This window comes from Euleptes europaea, chromosome 1 (genome assembly GCF_029931775.1).
Source record: "Euleptes europaea isolate rEulEur1 chromosome 1, rEulEur1.hap1, whole genome shotgun sequence".
Taxonomy (NCBI): Eukaryota; Metazoa; Chordata; class Lepidosauria; order Squamata; family Sphaerodactylidae; genus Euleptes; species Euleptes europaea.
Window position 1 is genome coordinate 61,896,932 of NC_079312.1, and position 27,978 is coordinate 61,924,909.

Genomic DNA, 27,978 nt, shown 5'->3' on the forward strand with positions numbered 1-27,978 from the left:
AATGTGACTAATATATAGTCCCTCCTGCTTCGTGCAGGTTCAACACAAAATACCTCACAACAGGAATAGGATAACACATCTTGAAGCCTGCTGTTTCAACAAAGCAAGTAAAGCAATACTCCAGTGGACTATTGCAAGGGAATTGCTTATGCTTGGAGGGACAGAATGGGAAAGGAATAAAGGGATCTAAATACATAATATATGGAGCACAGAATACACTCATTGTTAATCTGAAACTATTAGTACATGTCTTAATGAAAATGTAAGGCTGGATTGGACCCAAAATTCATTCATACCAAAGTCTGTTATTAAGTCAAATTCTTTACTCTCATCCTATAGTGCTCTAGCACCCATACGCCGTTAATATATTTCTTTAGTGACACAGCAGTCACATGAAAAATAGGTTTGTGAAAAAATAGCTTTTCAAATCATGCCAATCACAACAACGCCAATATCAATCATACCACACACACCCCAGAGTTACTAAACATTTATGCAACTTGACTATTTATATTCGTTTACACCCGTTTCAAGCAGTACAATTAATCATATGGAGCTGTAGACTTATAGTCATATGAAGTTGTATAGTCTGAAGTTTCTGTTAATTGCTTATACAGTGTGACCAAAATATCATCCAGAAGTTCACCCAGTCATAGATGGCTACAAGTGGAAGTTTGCCCCAAACTGCTATGTTCATCAAAACGTTGTGAGTGAATTGTAGCCTATCTCTTCTTCATCTAGGTGTTCATAATTTAGAAAAGTAACAGTTCCACCTCTTACTTTAATTGTGCTATTTTGTCTTTAATCTTCAAATGATGCAAGAATATTTTCAATCACTGCTACAAGATGGCCACAAAGAATACCAAATGATGTAAACAGCCATAAAGACTTTGGGTAGTAAAAAGAAACAGAACATTGACATTTACTGGTAAATGATAGAAATGAGAGTGAGCATGGATTATTTATCAAAGACATTTGGTCATCAGCTGGGCTGATGAATGACAGAAATAATTAAATCACAAGACTTGTTAGGGAGATTTAACCCTGGACATGACCAATGTTTTCCCTAATCAGTAAAGTATGGAACAATGAGCAAAATCTCATTAATTTACTGAAGGAACATGATTGGCTTCGAGCTAAAATGGCAAATATCAGAATTTCCTGCTATTTCCCATTGGTCCCCTACCAGGATTACTGTAAATGTCAACTTTTACAAACATTTCTAGCCGTAGAATAAAGTATGTACACTGCTTCTTATTGAAGATGAACTGAACCCATGCTGGAGTAGCATTCTTTAAAAATAGACAGCTTTTATTTAATAATAGCATCTACAAAAAAACTCATGTCACCAAAATTGTTATTTATTTACAAATGAAATAGCTATGTCACACCCAATCATGACAGACTTCTAGCAGATAGAAAACTGCAAATAACTGAACTTGAATGGCAGCATTATTATTCTAGAATCATCTGAAGATTAAAATAATTGTTTATAGAATGACTAATTCAAACGTGTATATAGAAAAGATTTGCCAGTTAACACACCAATTCCAGCAAAAATACTGTATAAGGTCACACTCTGTGTTGTAGGAAGTACACCAGGGGGTGCCCAAACTTTATGTGCCTCTGGGCACCTTTTGAATTCTGAAACAGGGTGGTGGGTGCAATTGCCACAGGAGGTAGAGACAACAACAACAAAAATGGCCCTTGCAGGAGGCAGAGCCACACACAGAGGAAGCCCAAGTGAAGGGGATAAGAGGAATAATTTTGAAAAGTACACTGGGTAGGAGGAGTGAGAGAATAAAACCAGTATTGTGGTGGCAGCTGCCACAAAACATTGTTTTAATCTGCACAGCCAACTGGATCTCCAATGCCCAATCAGAAGCTTTGCTGTGCAGGAGCCTCACCTGGCCCCACCCACTTTCAAAAAAATGGAATAGGACCCCAAACCTACACTGTAATTGACTCAAGAGATCTTAAAGGCAAGCACTGGTCCTCTTCAAAATGATACCTATTTTTGTAAGTTTCACAGCATACCTCAACTTGTAGGTTAAATATCTGGAAATTCAACATTTCTGTGTCACACAAGACTGGGTAAATTAATTAGCATTCAACAGCACTCAATTTCCAGTCATAGTTTCATACCATGACTACTGTTAGTTTATGGCTTGATATGGATTTTAAGAAGATGTTGTGGATGTCTAAAATATTTCCCTTTTCAGACTTCCATGATTTCAAGAGCTAGATTCTCCATGAGACTTACACACGCATACCATGCATTCTGCTGAGACAGTATTCCTCAATACAGGCAGCAACTTATAATGACCCATAACCATTTGTCACACATTGCAATGACCCGGGCAGTTGCCTATGTTATCAAGTCTTGTAATGAACAAAGTGCATTCTCACTGAGGACTGGAGGAAGATGCTATCAAGGCCCTGAGCAGTGAGCATAAATTATGCTGGGAGCACCCAAAAATGCCATTGCAGTGTCCAGCATCTGCTAACCATAAAGGAGGATGGAGCTAAGCCTGAGAACACCAATATTACATTTTAAATCAAAAGTGTGCTGAAAGCAAAATATGAGGATTTGCAGCAATAACTAGCAGATAATTAGGACACTCTCCTACAGACTGAAACAGGATTGAGAAAAGAAACTTAACCAATGAAGAAAGAATTATTACCATGTAGAAACCCTTAGACTTTTTTTAATATCAGAAGAGAATCTGTGCATCTGAAGGCTGTTCCAAGTTGATGTAAAGGAACAAATACACACTGCAGCAACATTTCTCCAACAATATAATTTTACCCTTTATCATCCTCACTAGGTTTCTTATTTGTCCTACAATATAGGAGGAAAAAAAGATGCTGGACTTAAAAGTTAAGCCTGAGCTTAAAGTATGGTTTTTTCTAGGGCTGAAGCGTGGCACTGAAAAGAGGTCTGGGGGCTTGAGCTCCAAGAATATCTAGCCCTTCAAGGTCAAGTAAACCTGCAATTCTGTCCTCAATGTACTAAATTTGTAACTAAATTTGTAAATGGTAAGAATTTAGGAAAGCTCTGAGGAACATGACTGAAAGCAACTTACTGCATGTATGCCACCAATTAATATTGATGTACTGGAATATTCCTTCATAATCTACCAAATCCCACCACTTGATCTACCACTACTTGAAAAGTATAATCAAGGCAGATAATTGACTTTTAATATGACAGGTTCTTCCAAAGTTAGAGGATGTGATGTAAACCAGTGCTTACCTTTAGCTTAACTGACAGCGCATTCCTGACTTCTGAGGACAAAAGTCCTCAGGAGGCCAGGAAGGGGCTGTTCCAGCATTGGGGCTCCCCATGCCCACATCCGGACTACTTATGCCACCATAAGTGGCCCCAACACCAGTGGGGAGGCCCGGATGCTGGTGTCCCAGTGTTGCCGTGGCAGCACTGCCCCAGGACAACGGTGTGGCCTTTCACTGGCATCCCACCGACATAAAGGCCCGCGCCCCCATTCCAGGGGGCATTCCGGCGGGTGTTTCCTGGGTGTACCAGGGGGCAGGGCTGCATGTAGGCAGCCTTCTGTCCCCTTTTGCCCTGGGTACGCCAGTGGGGAGAAGAGCGAGACTGCACCTGCTTTTTAACAGGTGCAACCTCGCTATTCTCAATGGGGTGAAAAGCCCCATTTAAAAAGAAAAAAGCCTGTAGAAGGCTTTTTTTGAGCTTTCGGCAGCCGTGGAATGGCTTAGGAGGCGCTGCAGCGGCACCTCCTCTCTGCCGTCCCCGCACATCGCAGAATCATAGAATCATACAGTTGGAAGGGACCACCAGGGCCATCAAGTCCAACCCCCTGCACAATGCAGGAAATTCACAACTACCGCCACACCCCTAGTGACCAGAAGATGGCCAAGATGCCCTCCCTCTCATCATCTGCCTAAGGTCACAGAATCAGCATTGCTGACAGATGGCCATCTAACCTCTTCTTAAAAACCTCCAGGGAAGGAGAGCTTACCACCTCCCAAGGAAGCCTGTTCCACTGAGGAACAGCTCTAACTGTTAGAAAATTCTTCCTAATGTGTAGACGGAAACTCTTTTGATTTAATTTCAACCCGTTGGTTCTGGTCCGACCTTCTTGAGCAACAGAAAACGACTCAGCACCCTCCTCTATATGACAGCCCTTCAAGTACTTGAAGATGGTTATCATATCCCCTCTCAGTCTTCTCCTCTTCAGGATAAACATACCCAGCTCCTTCAACCTTTCCTCATAGGACTTGGTCTCCAGACCCCTCACCATCTTTGTTACCTTTCTCTGGACACGTTCCAGCTTGTCTACATATTTCTTAAATTGTGGTGCCCAAAACTGAACACAGTACTCTAGTTGAGGTCTAACCAGAGCAGAGTAAAGCGATACCATCACTTCGCATGATCTGGACACTATACTTCTGTTGATGCAGCCCAAGACTGCGTTTGCCTTTTTAGTTACAGCATCACACTGCTGACTCATGTTCAGTGTTTGGTCTACTAAGACCCCAAAATCCTTTTCACACACACTACTGCTCAAACAAGTCTCCCCCATCCTATAATTATGCATTTAATTTTTCCTACCTAAATGCAGTACGTTACATTTGTCTTTGTTGAAGTGCATTTTATTAGTTCTAGCCCATTTCTCCAGTCTGTCAAGATCATCCTGCATCTTGGCTCTGTCTTCTACCATATTTGCTACCCCTCCCAATTTAGTATCATCGGCAAATTTAATAAGCATCCCCTCTATTCCTTCATCCAAATCATTTATAAAGATGTTGAACAACACAGGGCCCAGCACAGATCCCTGAGGAACTCTACTAGTCACTTTTCTCCAAGTGGACGAGGAACCATTAACTAGCACTCTTTGGGTACAATCTGTCAACCAGTTGCAGATCCACCTAACAATAATAGGATCTAACCACATTTTCCCAATTTGTCAACTAGAATACTATGTGGAACCTTATCAAAAGCCTTACTGAAATCTAGATAAACTATGTCTACAGCATTCCCCTGATCCAGCAAGGTAGTAACTTTTCAAAAAGGGAGATAAGATTAGTCTGACATGACTTATTCTTAAGAAACCCGTGCTGCTCTTAGTTATCAGATCCATCCTTTCTAAATGCTCAAGGACGGACTGTTTGATGATTTGTTCGAACACTTTTCCTGGTATAGAAGTCAAGCTGAAGGGTCGGTAGTTACCCGGATCCTCCTTTTTCCCCTTCTTGAAGATGGGGACAACATTTGCCCACCTCCAATCTTCTGGCACCTCACCTGTTTGCCAAGACTTTTCAAAAATAATGGACAAAGGTTCAGAAATTACATCTGCAAGTTCTTTGAGTACCCTTGGGTGCAATTCATCTGGCCCAGAGGATTTTGTTTCATTTAAAGAAACCAGGTGTTTGTGCACTACCCCAATGCCAATTCTAGGCTGCAAATCCCTTCCCTCATCACATGTTCTGTTTATGCCATGTTGAGCACCACTTCCCTCACGAGAAAAGACTGAGGAAAAGTAGGAATTGAGGAGTTCTGCCCTCTCTTCATCTCCTGTTACAATTTCACTTCCTGGTCCACGCAATGGGCTTATCTTGTCCTTGTTCTTACTCTAACTCTGTACATAGGAAAAGAACCCTTTTTTGTTGCGTTTAGCATCTCTCGCGAGCCTAAGTTCATACTGTGCTTTAGCTTTCCTAACACTCTCCCTACAAGCACTAGTTATTTGCTTATATTCCTCTTTGGTTATAAGGCCCTCCTTCCACTTCCTAAATGAGTCTTTTTTATTTCTCAACTCTTTAAAAAGCTGTTTATGGAGCCACCCTGGCCTCTTTAGGCTCCTCCCATTTTTCCTTCTCATAGGAATGGTTTGGGATTGCGCCTTCAGTATTTTATTTTTAAGAAATGCCCACCCTTCTTGAACTCCCTTCGCCTTAAGTATTTCTGACCATGGGATTCTACTTAGCATAAGTTTAAGTTTGTTAAAATTTTCTCTTTTGAAGTCCAACCTACATGTCTGACTACGTACAGGTTTTCCTCTCCCCAAGATTATAAATTCCAAGAGTACGTGGCCACTACTACCCAGGGTGCCTACTACTTTAACCTCATCGACCAGTTCTTCCCTGTGGGTGAGAATCAAGTCTAAGATAGCAGACCCCCTTGTTTCCCTGTCCACCTTCTGGAATAGGAAGTTGTCAGCAAGACAAGTCAGGAATTTATTGGATCTTGCATTTTTAGCAGCATTGGACTTCCAACAGATATCCGGGTAAGCTCAGGAATCCGGGAAAGCTCAGGAATGGGCTGCGAGTTTCATAGGAAATCATTGACACTGTATGCTACATGGTTAGATGAATATAAACTGGGTTTCCACTAGGGCCAAGTTCTCAGAATTTGGTTTAAACAGAAATGCATTATTAGATAATGTATGAGAAGATTAAAGTCAGAATATTTTAGTAAAGTTACATTTTTCCAGGTCCAGTAACATTTACAAATATTTTAAAAGATAATTTATCTTAATTTTTTTTCTTATTCTGGAAAATAGAGACCAGCAGTGTAAAATTACCACATTCTATATCCTTGTATGTAACACTGGTTAAATTCAAGCTAATTCTACAACAGACTCTACTGCTAGAGCACAATAAAATCATACAGCAGAATATTCCTTGTATGTGGCCTTGTAGTTTTTTATGAAATAGACAAGTAGAAACAGCCACAGTCCACAGGAAAGGAGCTTTCACATGCACATCCATCCTGTCTTAAATAAATAAAGGTAATAATCACTATTAAGAGAATTTTGTACATGAAATATATTTCCAGGTTATTTATATCTGCTGGGGGAAAAAAGTTCTTGCCCTGAATATTATTCACATTTATTGCATGTATAGAGCTATTTTATTCTCCTTGGTAAATGTCCTGAGTCCATAAGCATAATTACATTTGGCTGCAATCCTGAGAGTAATCCCCATTGAATAGCATGGGACTTACTTCTGAGTAGACCTATTTAGGATTACTCCCTTTATCCCCCACTGTCTTTAAGGAGCTCACAGTAGCATACGATGTTCTCCCTAATCCATTTTATTGTCAGAATAAGAATGACTGAGAATGGTTGGCCCAAATTCACCTATTAAGCTTCAGGTGTAATGGAAACTTGAACTTATATCTTCTCAGTCTGGCTGGCACACTAGCCTCTACATCATATTGACTCTCTTCCCAATCCTTGTAGGATAGTCTCAAGGCGTGCATGTTCATTCTTCTGAATTAGAAACCGTGGGTTGGATCCAGCACAAAATTCCAGCTTATACCAGAGCTCTTGTGCAAGCAGAATTGCAAGAAAAAGAGCATAGCAGCTGCTCGCAATGTCATACTAATTGTATCCCTATTTGTGTTTCCACCAGTCTTGGGCTTTCAGGAAGTAAACTGAGCACCTGTTTCATTCTCAAAAATGGCTCCTCGAAGTACAACATACAGAAGATTCTTGCACAAGATCTTGTGTGTGTACATTATTGTGTCTATGACCAGTCTAGGATGAGAGCAGGCGATATTACACAAGGTCTTGCTCATTCCCTTCCTTAAGTGGAACTGCACTAAGTAGATTTCTTTTTCTATTTGTGCATTGCTGAATTTGGTCCAGAGATTGTGATTCATAGCAAACTACATAAAATGTAAGAGATACAATTTGTTTGTTTTCAGTTTATTAGCACCAAATGCAACTGGAGAAGTGGTATGGAGGAGGGATGGTTTATTCCTCCTGTAGCCCACTGTTTGGATCAAAAGTGCTCCCTGCTGTACTTTTCTAATATATGGTGTAAAATATAATGGGGCCAAATATCAACGGCTTTGGGGAACAGCTATGAGGAGATAATTTTGGTCAGGAATATAATTAAATGGCTGCTCTGACCAAATGTAGAGCCCTCCAGAGCTGCACTGAAGAGAAAACACTTCACATGTCTACTATGTCATGTCTTGTTTTGCCCTCAGAGAGATCTGCTAGAAGAGCTATCCTTGCAGCAGTTGTGTTTTAGATGTCCCTTTAGAGATTGCTTTTAATCTGCATGAGCCAACAAAGATTATGCCAGCGCAGAAGGAAACTATTTTTCAAAAGCCCTGTGCAGACAACCTGCCCACGTGTTGACTCACCATATGGAGGAGGGAGAGTGGGCACAAGTATGGTGCCTCCTCACCTCTGCACAATTGCCAAGTCATCTGCGCAGAACAATTGTGCAGAGGAGCTGGCCATATGCATGCCCCCTCACCGTGATCAGCAATGCTGTTTTCCAAATGTAGCTGATCATGGGGAGGGGGCATGCATGCAGGCCCTTCCTCTGTATGTTCATACCATGCAGATGACTCAATGATTGCATGGAAATGGGGGTCAGGGGTGAGTAGGGTTGCCAGGTCTCTCTTCACCACTGGTGGGTGGTTTGGGGGGAAGAGCGTGAGGAGAGCGGGGTTTGGGAGGGGAGGGACTGTAGAGCCTAATTGCCAAAGCAGCCATTTTCTCCAGGTGAACTGATCTCTATTGGCTGGAGATCAGTTGTAATAGCAGAAGATCTCCAGCCACCCCCTAGAGGTCCACCACCTTTATGTCCAAGAACGCATGCTATACAGCACGTTGTTTGATTGCCTTGGAGGCTTGTTCATAAGACCAGCTTCACACTGGCTTTGGTCTACAATACGACTCCTTGACTTGGACTATTTGTACTACTATATATATATATATTTCTGTGTACTGTTGCACTTTGTAGTTTGTATTTTACAGTCAGCATATTTCTGACTTTTCGACTTTTGTCAACAACGTTCATTCTTTGCATTTACTTGTGCTACTGCCTTTTTGTTGTTTTTTGCTTACCACCCAGAGGTTGGCAACCCTAGGGGTGAGGCCAGCATCTACATACCCCTTCTCCCTCTTTGTGTGTTGAGTTAATGTGCAGATGAATTGCCTGTGCAGGGCTAAAAAAAGCAGGAATTTTGCAACTGTACAAATACACAGAGGGCTCTCAGACCATGGCCGACATATGGCTTTCTGATTTGAGATTGCTCATTGAGGAATGACTAAGATATAACATAGACGTGTGACAAGAATCGCCATTTTTCTGTAGCCATACAGAAACTCTTGGAAGCTACAAAAACTACACCCCTAATAGGAAAACGACATTCTAAAATGTTTCAGCAGTTGTGTTTTAAAATTATATTTGTGAATTATACAAGAATGATGCAACAGCATCAAGTGGTATGTGGCCGCAATTATCATTGTGATATCATGAAATGCAATGGTAGCTCTGGATCATACCATATCAAAGCAGAAGCTGTACTACAACAACAACAGCAGCACATTGCATGGAAACCTCCTTGGACAAACTGTATGTTAGATGTATTGAGAGGCTTTTGACAAGACAATACAACAGGGACCAGTGAAAGAATATAGCCATACCATGAGTTCTGTTATTCCTCCGGTAGGGCGTGCAAGGGTCCATGGATGGCTTTGTAACTGTTATCTCCTTTTGATGGTTGTCTATTATTTTCACAGTGACAACAAAGTGGTTCCTTTCTTGTGTGAACCAGCAGTCCACTTCGTCATTTTGTTCAAATAGCTCTTGCATCGTGTCTGAATTGTAACACTCAGTGGGTGACTTAACCACTTACAATGTCTGCCTTTGATTTAAGCAATGTTATGCTCCCCAGTTCATTACAGCTGTGACATTGTAAAGCATTTCACTGATCACCATTGTACTATATTCATGACACTGTTGAAACATGAAGAGTTGGTGATTTCTTTGAATAAGTATTGATTGAAAATAGTTTACCTTTTGAGCCTGAGGAAGCTGGGAAAAAACAAGAACAGAATAGAACAAGCCATCATTATATAATTGATATGAAATATTAAAGCTAGTTTAGCTGCTTTATTCATTTAAAAAAATCACCAAGGTAAACAAAAAAGGATAAAGTAATAAGAAAAATATTTCCAATTAGTTTAATCTGCTGTATAAACATGGGGGTACATTAATAAAGGAGAGTTTTCCTGCTAAACATCCCTAGCACCATGCAATTGGTTAACACGCTATAGTGCTAGAGAAAGGGGATCATTTCCCCTAACGATATGGTATTGCACTTGAATTTTGAAGTTCCATCTTTCTGTACACAAATATAATTCAGTGTGGAAGTAACTGCATCCTTTCAAGTGGTCTTTCACTAATCTCTAAGCCCCCTATCATTATAAAGACCCATTCTACTCAATTAATCTTATTTATAACTGGGTATGTTGAACAGCCTACATTTGCTGGTGCACATGAAATGTGACTTGAGTTGCTAAACTGAACAGCATTCTAAACAATTAGGATCTTTTTGTTATGAATTAAATTGTCAGCCCATTCAGAGTTTGATTACAAGCATTTTGAATTTTGTGCCATTTGTAACATTCTTCTGAACAAATCAAAATTGTCAATAATACTTAAGTAAGGGCACGATCCAGCCAACATTAGACACTGGTAAGTCTCATTGAATTCAGTGAGAAAGCTGAACAAGTTTTAGGAAGGAGGACTGAGAAATTATTTGCTCACTGGAATCAATGAAACTTGGGAGTGCTTTATATTGTGCTTATATTTGGCTAGATGATGCGTTAGGAGTGTATTCTGATAGCCTTCCCACAGTAGATCTACCTATGTTGGGAGTTCCATGAGCTATAAATCAAATAAAGATGACAAGGATTAGGCTGTGTAATAGCACACCACATATATTACTTCCTAAAAGACAATTATTACATTTCATAGTATCAATTATGAAAAAAATTGCATAGTATATGATGTCTACTTAGTCAACACAGTTGAGTAGTAACCAGTAGGGTCAATTATTCCTGGTAAGCTTTGCTAATTTCCTCAGATGGAATCAGTTTCCAACCATGAAAAAAGCCTATCTTGCTCTTAATGTTCTCAGTAATGTTTAGTTACCAGTGGCAAATGGTTCCATCATAAACAGCAACAGAGCATAGAAATAAAGAACACATATCTAGAAAAACCATTAGGTTAACAGTCACATACCAATTCTAAAGAAAAGGAATTTGGTGGTACATACGCCATACAGAATTTACTAAGTGCAGATTTCTTCCATAAATACTTTATTTCCCTTTAGTAGATTGAGACGGAATGATTATAATAATGGGCAAAACATATAGGCAGAATTTCATATTCCTGGCCCAGGAATTCCTAAATTTCATATTCCTGGCCCAGTGGATTTTTATGGAAAAGATGTCTGCCAATTTTGAATTTCATTACATTCTGTCTGTACTGCTGTGCCTTCAGTATCATTTTGTACTTGTTTCAGTTAAAAATATATACACCCATATGTTTTCTGGCTTGCATTTTTCACTCAGACTGCATCATGGGTTTCACAGCCTGATGTCCATATAAACACTGCATCACACAGAATTAGGAAGAACTACATTAAGGTCTATGAGTTGCATATAATTATTAGACAATTGTCGTATACATTGGCTAATATTATTAATATTACAATTATTTGATGTTGGCCTGTGTTTCTGAGAGTATCCAGATATGCAATGACTGGGATAAACATGTGCTTGCCCTGCCTTATGTCTTATATAAGGTAATTATCTGAATCCTCTTGCTCTATAGTTCCCATGAATCATATTATGACCTAGGTTTGGCTGTAAGAGTACTGGTAAATCTGTTGCTAGGTCTAGGCACTTCAGTCTAGGTTCAGGGACCTATGTTATATATCTATCTTGAGTAAGCAAAAAATAATTACAAATGGAGGACTATTGAAGAACTTCTGGAAATTAAGAAATCATCCTGCCTCTATCACCACTGCCCCATCCCTGCCTTTGCCATCTTCTTCTCTTCTTTACTCCTCCTGCCATTGCCACTTTCTCTTCCTTATACCTTCACTCTGTCTCTTCCGTGTTCACTTGCCCAATTACTGATATCTCCTTCTCTTCTGCCTCCACTGCCTTCTTCCATCCCACCATTGCCATGTCCTCTTTCTGCTGTAGCTTTCTGCTCTTCCCGTTGGTCAAACTTTTTTTATGACCAATTGTAATGCTGACTGTGATCTCAGTTGGTATTTTTTTTGTTTCAGTTGTGATGTCGATGCAAGTGCAGATGTTGTTTCTCTAGTTTGGGCTTTAAAATTTTACTTTTCAGATGTTTCTGAAAATCCCCTTCTGTCAACGCATGACCCATCATATAGATTTTTTGAACCACACTCTTGAGATCATGTTAGATATATAGATAACTACAGGCAGGCATGTGAAGGCAGAAGTAATATTCTGTTACTTATTCATCTGACTGCAAATGTATATTCTTGGTGTAAGCTAGCTTCATGATCAAGTTAGAGGTCTGTAAGACCTGGCACATGGTATTGATGCTAGTTCCTTAAGGCAGAGTTCTGGTCCAAATTAAGTTCTAGAGAGACCATAGATAACTGTGATTAATCAATCTATTCTAGATTATTTCTAGAGTGGTTTGGGGATGTCTGCCAATTACTAATGAAAACACATACTGTTAGGCAGAAAAGAATAAAGTATTGTCAGAATGTAGGTACGTGTGAGCATATACAATCCAAATTTATATAAAACATGATTTGTAAACAGATTTTACATTAAATTGATTTTGGAACTGCCACCACAATTTTGAGAGCAGGACTAGGGAGTAGTGTATCTGCAGCATTCAACCTGAATTTCATTGATATTCTTAAATTTCTGGTGGCAATTTTCATTTCAAATAACCAAGAAAAAAGTAAATTACACAAATCAAATGTGACTTCAAAATATTTGAACCTTAATCTAAATTATGGACATATGAGTGGATAATTCAGAAACACCTACTTGAAGCCAGCTACTGCCCACCTGAAATTCCAAAAAAGGAGCTGTACAGAGTTTGTGGGAAGTAAGGTGAGTTTGCTTAGGATATTCCTTTTCAATTATAATGTGCCTTCTCCCATGAATTACCATATTATAGATAACTATTCACAGAATCAGAGAATCATAGAGTTGGAAGGGACCACCAGGGTCATCAAGTCCAACCCCCTGCAAAATGCAGGAAATTCACATCTACCTCCCCCCTCACACCCCCAGTGACCCCTACATGCCCAAAAGATGGCCAAGATGCCCTCCCTCTCATGAGCTGCCTAAGGTCATAGAATCAACATTGCTGACAGATGGCCATCTAGCCTCTGCTTAAAAACCTCCAGGGAAGGTGAGTCCACCACCTCCCGAGGAAGACTGTTCCACTGAGGAACCGCTCTAACTGTTAGAAAATTCTTCCTAATGTCTAGATGGAAACTCTTTTGATTTAATTTCAACCCATTGGTTCTGGTCTGACCTTCTGGGACAACAGAAAACAACTTAGCACCATCCTCTATATGAAAGCCCTTCAAGTACTTGAAGATGGTTATCATATCCCCTCTCAGTCTTCTCCTCTTCAGGACAAACATACCCAGCTCCTTCAACCTTTCCTCATAGGACTTGATGTAAGGGCTTCATCAATCAGTAATGAGGTTGTCCTAAACAAAGGGAGACCATTTAAAACCTTGGATGGATCCTGTATCATGGAAGTATTTCCTGAGAGAGATTTATTACATTTGATATGCTGTTACTCTTAAATCATTATTGAATTATCCTGTCTTCTACTAAACTTGTTATTATCTATGTATACCACATTTTATTTCTGTGCACCTGCTGGTGGTTTTATGTGTAGTTTTGGTTAGTTATCATTGTTGCTATTGATTGTATTGGGTTTGATCTTGCAATTCTATTCTGTTAATGATGGTGCTTTCTTCTGGCTGGTAGAAGAACATCTGACATTAGTGGAAGCCTCTTCAACTAGAGGAGGGTGCTGCCATTACAGCCATAGGATCCCACTCATTATTGTTATAAGCTAGGGATTTATTTTTGTGGCCATTACTAGTGAATGCTTTGTGGGCGATTACTAGTGAAACGTCAACCTGTATAAATCAGTAAAACAAAATGTATTTATTTATTTTAAATATGTATATACTTGCCTTTCTCCTAAGCATCTCAGGACAAACAAAATAATTTTGATGCATATATATACTTTCGCATCAAGAGTCTTTTATTGTTTTATCTAAGCAAACAGGTATATTACTAATGTCGATGGAAGAAAAAAATACAAATGAAGGTACAAAAAGCGATAGTTAACACTTTAAGTTTCAATTATGAAACTGATTTCAGAAATCCTAATTAAAATTACGTTCAGAAAGAGTGGAATGCTGGACACAGCAAACGCATGGAACGAAACGGTACAGACAAAGGTAAAGTGAAAATGAAACAATTTATATCATTAGATACAGTAGCTTTAAGGGGGGACATTAGACATTTTATCTTTTTCTCTCTTTACATTCAACTTCACTTTTATGTTGAGTGTCAGCTTTAGCTGCCCACAATATTTTTGTGGCTAAAGATAGGAATTTATGGGAAAGAGCCCAAGACTGATTTACAATGACTTTCAAGAACAAATACTTGAAAAACACTTGTGAACTCAGCAATTCTACATGCCAAATATTCATATTATAGAGCAAAAGAGAACCTTGTAGTATAGCAGGGCTTTGTACGATTGTGCCTGTAATTTGCAAATCTGAGATTTAGGATGATTTATTTCTTCTTTAAGGTACTCCTGTTGCAAACAAAGAAATACACACGCACACACATTTGCAAGGATGAATTAGGAGGCAAAGAATGGATTTAAAGTATCGGAGGTAAGATTTGTGAGATATTTTCCATTACATTTTTCATATGAGTACTTTGTCACTGTTGTCTCTAGAATCTGTAAATGCAGGCTCTTTTCCTTGAGATACCAGTTTTGATGAATGGTTCTGTTGTTGGTATATTTAGAAGCTGGTTGTAAGAAGCATGAGCAACTCACATTAGAACTGATTGGAATTTTTGTAAAATCACTTTTTGCTGTCTTGACTGACACTATCCCTTCTGAGAGGCCACAGGGAACAAACAAATTTCCTAACAGGGAAATTCCCATCTTCTAACCTGATCCTTTCCAGCAGAAAAAACTGCTTATCTTTGTAAAACATAGTGAGTAAACAGGGTTGCACTTACCTGTAACTGTTGTTCATCAAATGTTCTTGGGCAGGCACACATGGGACTGTGCTTGCAAAGGCCTGCCACAGAGATTGATTCCAAAGCTTCCTAGCTCTCTCAAGATGGTTCAGAGTGCTCTCCCTCCGACACAAGCCAGAGTTCTCCCCCCAAAAAACGGGCACATGACAGAGGCAGGAAGAGCACTCCTTCCCTTGGTCCTCTCTTTGCCGATGTGGAAAAGGACTCACAGAGCAGAGGATCCCACAGCAGGGAAAGGAGGGAGGGGCATGTCCTTGCACAGAAGACCATTCGATGAACAAGAATTACAGGTAAGTGCAACCCTATTTTCATCTTCGTGGCTTCTGTGCAGTCCCACATGGGAGAAAAGCAAGCTCACTTATTGAAGGGGGTGAGTGTGGGATTCTCAGCAAAATAATTATTGTAGAACCGATTTCCCTACAGCTGCATCCTTCCTGGAGTCAACATCAACAGCATAATGCTTGATGAATGTCAATGGAGAAGGCCATGTGGCTGCTTTGCATATGCTGTCCAAGAGAACGTTAACGAGGAATGCTACAAAAGAAGACAGAGATCTGGTGGAGTGAGCTTTCAGAGGAAATGGGCATCGATTTTTGAAGCACAGTAAGCTAATCGGATTGCCCTGACCACCCAGTGTGAGATGGTTTTGGCACAGGTTGCCTGTCCCTTTCAGGAACCAGAAAAATGTAAATAAATTGACTTCCTTACGGAAGGGTACAATAAAATCAAAATAAAAGAGTAGTGACCTTTGTACATCTAAAATATGTAGTGTCCAATCCCTATCTGAGGGGAAATAGGGGAAATATGTTGCCATAGAGACCACCTTCCAAAGAGGCCATTTTCTCCAGGTGAACTGATCTCTGTCACCTGGAGATCAGTAGTAATCCCAGGAGATGTCCAGCCACCATCTAGAGGTTGGCAACCCTCTCTCACTCAGTGGCCAACCAGTTATTCTGGAGGGCCAATAACAGGGCATAGAGTCTGAGGCTTTCCTCTGTTGTTGACTATGTCTTGGAAAATATGAAAGGCAGAAAACATCTTTGGGAGAAAGTCCAGACTCGAGTGGAGGACAGCCTTGTCCACATGGAACCTTGTAAATGGGGGTGTACATCAGAGGGCTCTGAGTTCCCAAACCCTGTGGGCAGATGTAATTGCCAGCTGGAAGGCCACCTTGTAGAACAAGAAGGGCAGGTCACAGGTGGCAAAGAGTTAAAAGGGCTTGAACATCAGCGCAGAAAGAACCAAGGAGAGGCTCCACTGAGGGACAGGTGGAGAGATGGGAGGATACCAATCAAATAAGCCCTTAAGAAATTTCTTGAAAATTTGGGCAGAAAATACAGACATAATGTTGACTGGGATGTGGAAAGCCAAGATGGCAGAGATGTACTTTAATAGAGGTTACGGCCAAGCCATTATCCTTCAAGTGCAACAGGTAATCAAATACACCGTTCAAAGGGCAAGACTCGGGCCACATCCCATAAATGGATGTCCAGAGATGCACTGACAAGAAGAAGATACCAACCAGGGAGCTGACAACTCTGAGGCAAATGGGAAAAGCTACAGAGGTTCATCTTGTCTCCAGGACTGAGGGAAGAAGTGCTCTTCCCGCCTCCATCACATGACAGTTTGGGCAAGAAAACTCTAGCTCACGTCAGAGGGGAGGGGGAGTGCTCCAGACCTTCTAGAGATAGCTAGATAGATTTGGAATGGATCCCCACCACAGGCTTGTGCAAACATGGTTCCATATGGGACTGCACAGAAGCCACAAACATGAACTTTGATTCCAGTGGTTTCCTCAAACCCTGCCAGGACATTTCCCCCCCTTAAAAATATATGAACATTCTTATCTGAAAAGTATAATGTAGCAGTTACTTTAATGTTTGCATCAAGTGAATACTAGCATTTTTTCATCCCTTAGCACAGATACAAAGTATTACACATTATAGCTTTCTTTTCTGAAATATAAGATTCACTTACAGAAATTATCTATCCTGCAAGTACAACTAGTCATAATGCAACTTTGACAATTTCCTGTGATTACGTTTGGTGTATCATCATCATCCCTGCTAAGCCAAAGGTTCACTGCTAAACAGATGCTCACAGTTCAGCTTGAAATAGGAGCTTGGGTGTAACAATGCCCTCTCCCATCATTTTGATATCTTGTGGGCCTAACAGTAGGGGCTGTTTGCGGCTGCCGGAAACCAGCATTTTTTGGTAACAAAAAGTCACCACTGTGAGTGTAAGAAACACTGCACTCACTGTGTTAGCTTCAGTTCAGGCATCATCACATAGCTAAATCATTGCTTGCCCCATGGAGCTATAAACAGAGAGAAATCCTCTATTACCTCCTGTCACACTACTTAGCTTTATGACACCATGCAAATAATGAAATATGGTAGGTGATGATGCCTGAAGGAAACACGGCGAGTCTAATTCTTCTTGGCCTCATTCGGGCATCTTTTGTTAGACACTATGTGTTTGGTAAAACCTGCTAAAATACAAGGATTTCTTCTAAAATGGAATGTGTAGAAAAGCAAAGGAACTACTTTTAAAACTATTTGCAAGTAATGTTTTGCAAGCTGTGTCCATGGTACAGTTGAAAGAAAAAAAGCATTTAAAGATAACATGAAGAAGCATATAGGTTGTTCCAGATTAGGTCCACAACTTATGGCATTGTCCTGGTGGTGCAAACAGACTGAAGGCAATGCACAGACATAATGGTACCAGCAACATCTACTAACACTAAATATCATCAACCTGATCAGTTTCTTAGCACAGAGTGGAAAGGGTGTGAGGAGAACTGGTTTTCCTTCTCCTAAACATGTTTTGGGTAATCAAAGAGCTGTATTTACAGAAGCCATAATCTTTCTCTCCAAAGAGTCTTAGAGATGTCTCCTTAATTAATGGTACTAAATTGGCATAAACGTCTACCCTCCATGACAAGCTACATTTTTAAACTTGTAGCAGCAATGACAACTGGTGCTATTCAGAGAAACAGTTCTTATGACGTTCCATTACATTTCTGCTTATCAGTCCTCTTTTTAGCCACATAAAATTGTTTGTCATTCTTGTACTATATACCAAGACACAAGTAATTGTTCCATAATTAAGATAACTGGTCCACAATTAAGCTTGGTCAGTACATGGTTATTTTTTACCTCAGTCTATTAAAGATTCCAACTATTTCTGAACAAACTATTTACACAGGATCTTGGAAGTTTTTAATACAGTGGTTTTGTGCCAGACACCTGTTAGCTTCCACAACTTTGTGACCCAGTAACAGAGTTATTGACAGAATACGTATGAGTTTAAAACGCTTAAATGTTCATGTAACAGAACCAGCAATGATTTTTTTACTCCTGCAAGTACATTTAACACAGTATTGGAAATTTTATAAGTTATGCTTGTCCAAGGATGTATTAGAATGTGAATATATTGATTTTCCCTTTTCAAAATAGCTTTTTAAAAATATACCTTTCAGCAGGAAATGTAACTGTTGCCATGGGGAAGGGCTATAAAACAAACCTGAAATTGAATATCAACATTTCCATTTGTAAACCTAATTTCCTAAAGTTTATTAAAACAAGGAAGACAGAAGAGCTATGTTAATGAAGGCAACATAAAACAATACAACATACACTCTAATTAACTCCAGAGGCTCACTATACACAGAGAAACAATCCACATACATTCCATCTTATACATTTTAAACAATAATTGTTTTCTGACATACAGCTGACTGCATATCTTAACTTCATATTTTAAAACTGTGGTGGGATGTTTAATAAAAAGTTTTAAAATATTACAATTCCAAACAGAGCTATGGTGAAGTTTCTTGTGGTAAGATTCAAGCTTTCATGTTCCAGTGCGCAGATAAGCAAATGGCATGAGAAGCAAGTGTTTCGTGGCTATTTATACACCGAGCCTTAACCACTAATCATGGCTTAGATAGAACACTGCAACGCTGATCTGGACTTGGGGCATGGGTCAGTGGATCAGCATCTAATTTGAATGCAGAAGGTCCCAGGTGCAATCCATGGCATGTGGAGTTGAAAGAATCAGGTAGAAGGTGGATATGAATAATCTGTAACTGAGAGTAGACAATAATGATCCTGACAGACCAATGGCCTGACTCAGTATAAGGCAGCTCCATATGTTCACCTCAGAGCAAGAGTACTATGTAGTTCCTGAGAATAAGTTCCAGGAATGCTCTGCCTCGGAGGGTGGTGGAGTCCCCGTCTTTGGAGGTTTTTAAGCAGAGGCTGGATGGCCATCTGTCAGGAATGCTTTGATTGTGGGATCCTGCATTGCAGGGTGAGAGTTGGGGTCACTGGGGATGTGGGGGGGAGGTAGTTCTTAATTTCCTGCATTGGGCAGGGGGTTGGACTAGATGACCCGGGTGGTCCCTTCCAACTCTATGATTCTATGATTCTTGATCCAAGTGGGCTAAAACACAGGCAGAGTGCCATATCTTTGTAAGCCCTGTTAACAGCACATGTGACAGTGGGCAGGACTGAGACTGGGTAGAAGACAGATCCGTTACCAGTCATATTGGCTGGGGGAAGGCTTTCTAAAAATTGTACAAAAAGGACTACTGTTGATTGGGGAAACTCAGGAACTTCATGATCAAGAATTGGGGGCTTCCCTGCAATGTGCACCACATATTTCTAAGAGGAAAATTTGGAACTGCACGTGACATGTGATGGTACTTTGTGATGGTACATTGCACATGTAGCACATGCTGATTTGACATTCTTTTCCTTGTGTGTGCATCATTGCCCTTATAACACTGACAACCTCCTCATGTTCTAGAATAATTTCCTTTACTGGTTCTTGTAGGTTATCCGGGCTGTGTGACCGTGGTCTTGGTATTTTCTTTCCTGACGTTTCGCCAGCAGCTGTGGCAGGCATCTTCAGAGGAGTAACACTGAAGGACAGTCCTTCAGTGTTACTCCTCTGAAGATGCCTGCCCCAGCTGCTGGCGAAACGTCAGGAAAGAAAATACCAAGACCATGGTCACACAGCCCGGATAACCTACAAGAACCAATGAACTCTGACCGTGAAAGCCTTCGACAATTTCCTTTACCTTGGAAAGTTTGATGAACGCTTTAAAGAGTACCCGTGAAGTCTGGTAGGAGCATATTTCATAGGAGGAAGTGAATAATCAAGGGAGCCTTGATTATTCACTTTATTTTTCAAATTATCGTCAGTCATGTTTTTACATCAGCTAGCGTAACTTTTGAATGTCACAATTTGGGCTACACATTTGGCATCTAAGTGGACAGAAAGGCTCCCTATGTAGGGATGGCAACTCAGGGTTGGGAAATTTCTGCAGATTTTGCGGTGGAGCCTGGGGAGGGCATGGTGTAGGAGGGAAGGGATCACAGAAGGGTTAAATTTCATAGAGTTCACCCTTCAACACAGCCATTTCCTCCAGGGGAACTGATCTCTGTAGTCTGTAATGCAGTTGCAATTCTAGGACATCTCCAGGCCCCACCTGGAGGTTGGCAACCCTACTCCTATGCCTTGTGGCCTTAAGGTAGCCACTACCAGCTTGGGGAATTCCTGGAGCTTTGGGGAAAGGAGACTGAGGAAGGTGGAGTATGAGGAGCAGAGAGAGCTCAACAGGGGAAAAACTGCCCTCTGAAGCTGCCATTTCCTCCAGGGGAAATTTCCTCCAGGGAAAACTACACTGTCTGTAGTTTAGAGATCAGCTGTAATTCTGGGAAAGAGCCAGGCCCCTGGAAGAGGGCAACCCTATGTGGCCTAGCTACATAGTTAGGACATCCTTAGGGTTGCCAGGTCCCTCTTCGCCACCAGCGGGAGGTTTTTGGGGTGGAGCCTGAGGAGGATGGGGTTTGGGGAGGGGAAGGACTTCAATGCCATAGAGTCCAACTGCCAAAGTGGCCATATTCTCCAGGTCTCTATCAGCTGGAGATCTCCAGCCAGTACCTAGAGGCTGGCAAACCTAGACATCCTAGTTAGGATAATGATACCAATCAATCGAGGGACTGAAACTGGAAAGACAGGTGAGGCATAAAGTGGGGGGGGGGGACTTTGTACAATCTGAATTCTAACCCAATAAAGAGCAGAATAAAAATAAATTCTAGTGTGGCTATTTGGGATTTGCACTGAGATGAGAACTCAATGTATTAATCATAATTATTAATACTACACTGTACCCCCACCTCTGAAGCTGCCATTTCCTCCAGGGGAACAGATCTCTCTAGTTTGGAGATCAGCTGTAATTTGGGAAAAAGCCAGGCCCCTGGAACAGGGCAACAGAGCTCGCGCACAGCAGGGCTAGGAAACCGGAAGTGGAATCAGGAGTGTGCTGGAATCCCTCCACCCAGCCCTGCCCATAAGAAGTTCCTCCCCAAGGTAAGTGGTGACCTGTCAACCTTATCTCCCAACCCCAAGGCAGCTGAAAGCACCCACAAAAAATGAAGGTGCTTTTCAACAATAATGCCAGTGAAAACAAAGCAAAGGACTCTTTAGGATCAGCTATAATTCCAAATGAAAACCTTCCAAATGGCAGTTTATTTTGAAACTAGTAATGGAAGTTGTATTTATTTGCATCCAAGTGTATTACATTTAAACCAATGTAGCAGTAATGTCATCTTAACAGCATCAATGAAGAAAATATTCTTTCTAATAAGCACCTAAGTATTGAAAAGATTAAACGTGTTGCTCAGAATAATTACTTTAAATACTAAGTATAGTTACAAGCCACTATCATAAATAATTAATGATCCTTTTAAGGAGTTAGGATAATGATACTAATCAATCAAGGGATTAAAACTGGAAAGACAGGTGGTGCATGGGAGGGGGGAAAGCATTGTACAGTCTGAATTCTAACCCAATTAAGAGCAGAATTAAGAATAAATTCTAAAGTGGCGATTTGGGGTTTACACTGAGATGAGAACTCCAAGTATTAATCATAACTATTAATACTACACTTTACACCCACCTGTGAGGGCATCTTGACTCACAGTTTAAGAATCACGGCGCTAGTCACTTTAAGTTCTGTTTTATACGGTTCAGTTTTCCTACACTGATACTCTGGGTAGAAACTCTGAGTAGGGAAAAACATATTTATTATAATGCATGCAATTCAGTTTGCGTGTGAGAGAGCCTGAGAATGTTTTATATGGTAAACATGAAGATTAGTCAGGGGGTGTTTTTTTTTTTTTTTTTGCACATGTTGAGGATTTACCAGGAAAGCAGAAAAATATCTGTGGATTCCTCTTCATGATGTCCTCTTCTCCCCTGTGTGCCTTAAAAACTGGAGGGAATCAATGAACTTTCATAAAAATGCAGCCACACTTCATTTACATATATTCTTCAATAACACATTGTGTAAGCAAAAATTAGAAGCGAGCATTAAATCACATGGTGTGTGGGTAGATGCACATGTTTTAACATTTAAAACCATGAAGTTCAATAAGGAAATTATCATTAAATAAATATCCTGTCCATAAAAATGAGTCGTTTTCATTTCAACCAAGATGCCAAACATATCTAAGAAACCTGGATACAAACATCAAGAATCACTTTTAGAGCTTGCTATATCAGAGTATATCTTACTGGGATAAAACATTGCAAAATTTGCCTTCCCTGGAGCTTTATTTATTGCCTCATAAAGCAATACAAGGCTGTTATCATTCTTCCCCTATAGAGGAACAGACTATAATGTACCGCATAACATTTTGGAAGAGTGCATTCAACATTCTAAATCTAGTTGCATCAAGGGGACTGGGAACCAAACATAACTCTGTACACCTTGCAGGGGATTGGGAACCAAAAATAATGTCTTTCAGAGAATTCTACTTTAATAACATCCATAAACATCTGAAATGTAATTCCGAATTCAAAGCATCATTTTTTAAAACCAGAGTTACACTTCTCAGTGCAATTCTATGGAAGAAAATTTCAGCTAATGGAAGGGATTTTTGCTGATTTCCCCGTCCCTTTGCAAGCCTCTTTCCTCATGCTGTTCCTGGGGGTCCCCTCTCCCCCAGAAGTAGCATTTTGGGCATCCTTTTGTACTACAGTATGAGGGGAGCACATCTCATTCTGCTGATGGGAATCCCTTCCATCAACAGAGATTGACCACATGATCCAAGACAATCTTTTGCTGTTGTAAATTTCATTTGGGTCAGGAACATGAGCAGTCTGTCCCATTTCCAGTGATGGGAGAGAGAGCTTCCTATATGCACATAATGTTTGTTGTCACATTTATAATCCTTTTTTATTACTATTTATTGATCAACAGTAATGCTAACAAATATATGTGGTTATAATAAGTGTTAAACGGTTCATGAGTTTAAAACATACTTCAATATTTGTTCTTTTAAAGATTATTCATACAAATAGACATAACACAACAATCTGGACACAACAAATCCAGACACAATCTAGACATCAACAAAGCTCCCTCAGTGCACAGAATGACTGAGGTCACATTTATCATCTGAAAGAGTCACAAAGAACAAAAGGTTGCGTAAAAAATAAATGTCAAGCCCCCCCCCCCACAAATCACAATATTTTGTGATTTTTAAAATATTATCCTTTTTAAAATTATACCCTACGTCTTATTTTTGAATAGTAAAAGGGGGAAGTAATGACACATTATCACGAAGCTGAAAAGCAATATTTAAAATCAAACTAAGATTATATTTAACATTCTTGTGGTTTTTAATCCTGCTTTTAACTTTCAGCATATGGACCAGCAAAAAAAGGGGGAAAGAGAGAGGGAGAAGACAGGACAAAAAAAGGGTAGTCTTTTTTCCCCCTCTGTGACCCTTTCCCCAATCCCCCAGATATCTATTTGAAATTGTGGTCAATGGACTAGACATTTGAATGCATACCCAAAAAGCATATTCCATTGAAAGCAATGTGGTGAGCACAGATCTGTACTCAACCATTTAGATGTGTTTTCAGTATATATCTGCTGCCTATCTAATTAAGGAAATACACGCTCAGAAGCCTACTTCTGCAAGCAGCTTTTCAATTTTTCATAGCTGGGATCAATGGAGCCAGCTCTGAGGACAGCTACTGCATTTCACAAAACAGAAGAAGAGAACAATTAAAGACACCTAGGTAAAGCACCCTAATCACCATGCTGAATATATTGTAAGTACATATATACTGTTCTTCAAAGGCGCTATAAAAATCATGAAGAGGCAAGCTATCCCTTCTTCATTCCATTGTGGACTACCATTTTCACAACTGGGAATCTCCAACGTTTGGGAGCTATTCCCCCTTCCCCAACATGGGAAAGCATTGCTTTTCATTCACAAGGCTTGCAGTTGAATATATAATAAAACTCCATTCAATAGTGCTGAATATGTTTGTGCAAAAAGAAGAGAGGTAGAAAATGACATGCATATGTGCATACACACTAACACAATGCAGAGAGTGTATATTATAAATGCATGTCAGTTTCCAGCAATTTTAGTAAATACTCCATTACAACCCACATCCAACATGGGTATTTTTTTTGCAAAAAAGGATCATTCAACCAAACATAAATTGCACAGCTTAGCTATGGTTTGTTTTCTTGCCAATATCCTTGCTGTTAGCACTTAACTAGCTGCTGTACAAAGCTGCTTGCAAGGCAGATAGTATAATTTTAATTACTGCCAACTCTAATTGTTTTTAAATTAGGCATTTATGAAGACTGATAGGAAGGTAATACAAAATCACATGAATATCCCTTCTTTCTAATACCCAGGAACATCATAGCATGATAGAAAGAAGGAATATTCCACGAATGTAATAGGAGTGTACCATGAACAACATGTTTTTGTGTACATAAGTGTAAGTAGCTTCCTTATAAAATAAGGAACTAAAATGTCCTAGTTTGTGACAACCTTGAAAATCAAAAAATGCACACAAACTCAGTCACAGATCGGCACAGAAAACAAACTGTTCACTATACAAATTGTTCAGTATATTTTTTTAAAAAAAAATTCCAAATAGTGGACACTACAATTCTGTAGCTAGGATATCAGAATGAATGAGCAAGCAGAAGATTTTCAGGTTCTTTCTCTCTTAGATGTAAATGGTCTACTGGCCATTCAAAACAAAGTCCAAGGGAAGGAAGGACGCTTGGTACAACATTATTGTGCCTTTTCTCTTTAAGAGCAGTGTGGCTGGGACTGCACCAGCTATCTATCTTGGTTGTAAATGGCCAAAGGAACAGTGATTGCATAGGGACTGCAGCAGATGATACTCGTACAGCAGCATTAATTGGCGAATGGCAGGGAAGGAAAGCTTGAAGGAAGAGAGGACAAAGAACTAGAAAGTGTGGCAAACACTAGCTCACATGGGCTCTGAAAGCCTCTGCATACACTGTTTCCATAAAAAGGACATAAATGCTTCAATGAAAGGGCTAAAATGCATGGTCACTTAGCCCAGTTCCAGCCCCGTTCCAGCCCAGTTCCCTCCCAGTTTCACCCAGGATCAAATCTTCGCAAACGGACGATACCTTCTTTACTGTCCTTTCAGCCCTGTATCGAAGCAAAATGAACCCGCCCTTTCCCATTCCTCTTCTGGGAGAAACAGAAACAGATTGGCATCTCTCACAGCGAATCGCGAAGCAGTGTTTGAAGCGGCGGGGATTCAACTGTTTTCTGAGAAAAAGAAAGTCTTTTTTAAAACGAGGCTTGGATTCCCCCCCCCCTTCTTTCAGGTAGCTCTGTTTTTTGTTTTTTAATTCTTAAAATGCTTTTAAAATTACAAGGGGGGGAGGGGAGCCTCCATTAGTCAATTCGAAATGACCAATCACCAGGAGCTGGGGTGCGGGGGGGAGGGCTTACTCAGCAGGAACCCGCATTTTCTGTTTACATGGCTCCATTTGCACACAGTTTAGTCCCTGCTCATTCCAGGTAATGCGGGTTCATTTGATCCTGGGTGGAACGGGGATGGAACTGGGCTAGAACTGGGCTAAGTGACCATGCGTTTTCGCCCAAAATCTATCGTTCCACAGCTGACAAGCGGTTATGTATCCTTGTTCAAACTTGCTTCCTGCTAATCCACCATTTAGTCACAGTGCCATCCTAAGCAAAGTTACACCCTTCAAAGTCCAATAACTTCAGTGGGCTTACATTCCTAAGGGGGCATGGATATGTGGCGACTGGCAGTGGGCAAAGCCGTGCAGCCTCCTCAGAGGCTCCCTGGATGCAAAATAAAAAATTAAAAGTTGAGCAAGGCTGCACTACCAAAAAGGTGTTATGCCACAGTGTGAGGGGTCTCCCAGGGCGAAGGGGGTTAGGAAGCTGCTTGAAGGCACTTCCATCCCCAGGAACACCTTGGGAACACCCCCACCCAACGCCAGTGCGGGCTTTCCCTGCCGGGATTTCCCTGCCCGCGTGGCTGCTATGGTGGGGGGCCATAGCAGCTCCGCGGCTCCCCAATGCTGCCATGTTTGCCCCTAGGATGGCATAAATGCCCCTTATCCTGGGTTAAAGGGGCACTTACACCGGCGTGAAATCATGCCAGCTCCTAAGGAGCTTCAGCACCCTTCAGGATTGCAGCCTTGGAATGCATGCTCTGTTCTCGGGTTGCGCTTCGCCCCACCCTTTTCCAAACCTCTCTTCAAGGTAGCATGCAGATAGCCAAACAGGGAAAGCACAGAAGATTGGCTTCTCTTACAGCCAATCATGAAGCAGTGTGTAAAGAGGCAGGGATTCATTTTCTTCCTGCTTCCCACTACCTCGGAGCTCTTTCTGAGCATAAGAAAGCCTTTTTTGAAAAACGAGGCTTGGATTTCTCCCCCCCCCCTTCTTTCAGATTGCTCCATTTTTTGTTCTTAAAATGCTTTTTAATGCGGCAGTTGGGTCTGGGGGGAAGGAAATCTAATCTCAGGGTGAGTACTGCAAGTCAGCCAATTACAGAGCAGCATTTAAAGGGGTGGGACTTGATTTGAACTTGGGAGACTGCTTTTCTGTATTCATGCCTCCATTAGCACACAGTTTCATCCCTGATCATTCCAGCCAATGCATACCGTTTCCCTAAACCCGGGTTACTTTGATCCTGGCTGAAACGGGGAATAAAGGAGGTTAAAGAGACCATGCATGAATGACCCATAAAAATAGCATGTTCTAACTTATGGAATGTTGTGCAGATAAAAGCCTTCTATATTTGACTTCAGATGCATGTCACATACTGAAACAGAAATTACAACAGCCATTGAAAAGAAACACTTGTAGCTGACTAGCAGAGAATAGCAGCAATTTCTACAGTACTAACCTAGTAAAATGCCTTACATATCATCTACAACAAAAGGCCATGCCAGATCATGATATAATAGATTCATTAGTCTTAAAGGTTCTACTGGAGTGATTGTTGTATTTGCTGCCAAAGAATAACGTGGCTGTCTTCTGGAATGCTGCACCTAGTTTAATCATAGCCTTTAATCTGTACTTTCCCATATTTTTCCATATATTTGTGAAAAACAATTATATCCAGCATCACTGACAGCATCAATAATGACTTGGTACCAGCAATGTAAGATTTATAGTGAACAATAGGTGGTACACACCTAGCGTTGCCAACCTCCAGGTACTAGCTGGAGATCTCCTGTTATTACAACTGATCTCCAGCTGATAGAGATCAGTTCACCTGGAGAACATGGCTGCTTTGGCAATGAGACTCTATGGCATTGAAGTCCCTCCCCTCCCCAAACCCCGCCCTCCTCACGCTCCGCCCCAAAAACTTCTCACCTGTGGGGAAGAGGGACCTGGCAACCCTATACACACCATCTGTTAACGCATAGGAAATTACCATACCTAACTTCAAGACTAGATAGCTACACATTATAAGTGAGTTGCTCTAGGCCATTTTACTTATTTCATGCTAATACAGC

General features: G+C 40.6%; 1 protein-coding gene across 2 annotated transcripts in view; it reads right to left on the minus strand.

The window, feature by feature from the left end:
• The window catches only part of CACNA2D3 (calcium voltage-gated channel auxiliary subunit alpha2delta 3), a 698,701-nt gene that overhangs the window by 173,715 nt on the left and 497,008 nt on the right, over window positions 1–27,978 (minus strand). For both annotated transcript variants that reach the window (XM_056853929.1, XM_056853938.1), the window contains one exon: window positions 9,808–9,825. In XM_056853929.1, coding sequence (XP_056709907.1) covers window positions 9,808–9,825 — 18 coding nt within the window. The remainder of the gene's footprint in view (window positions 1–9,807; window positions 9,826–27,978) is intronic.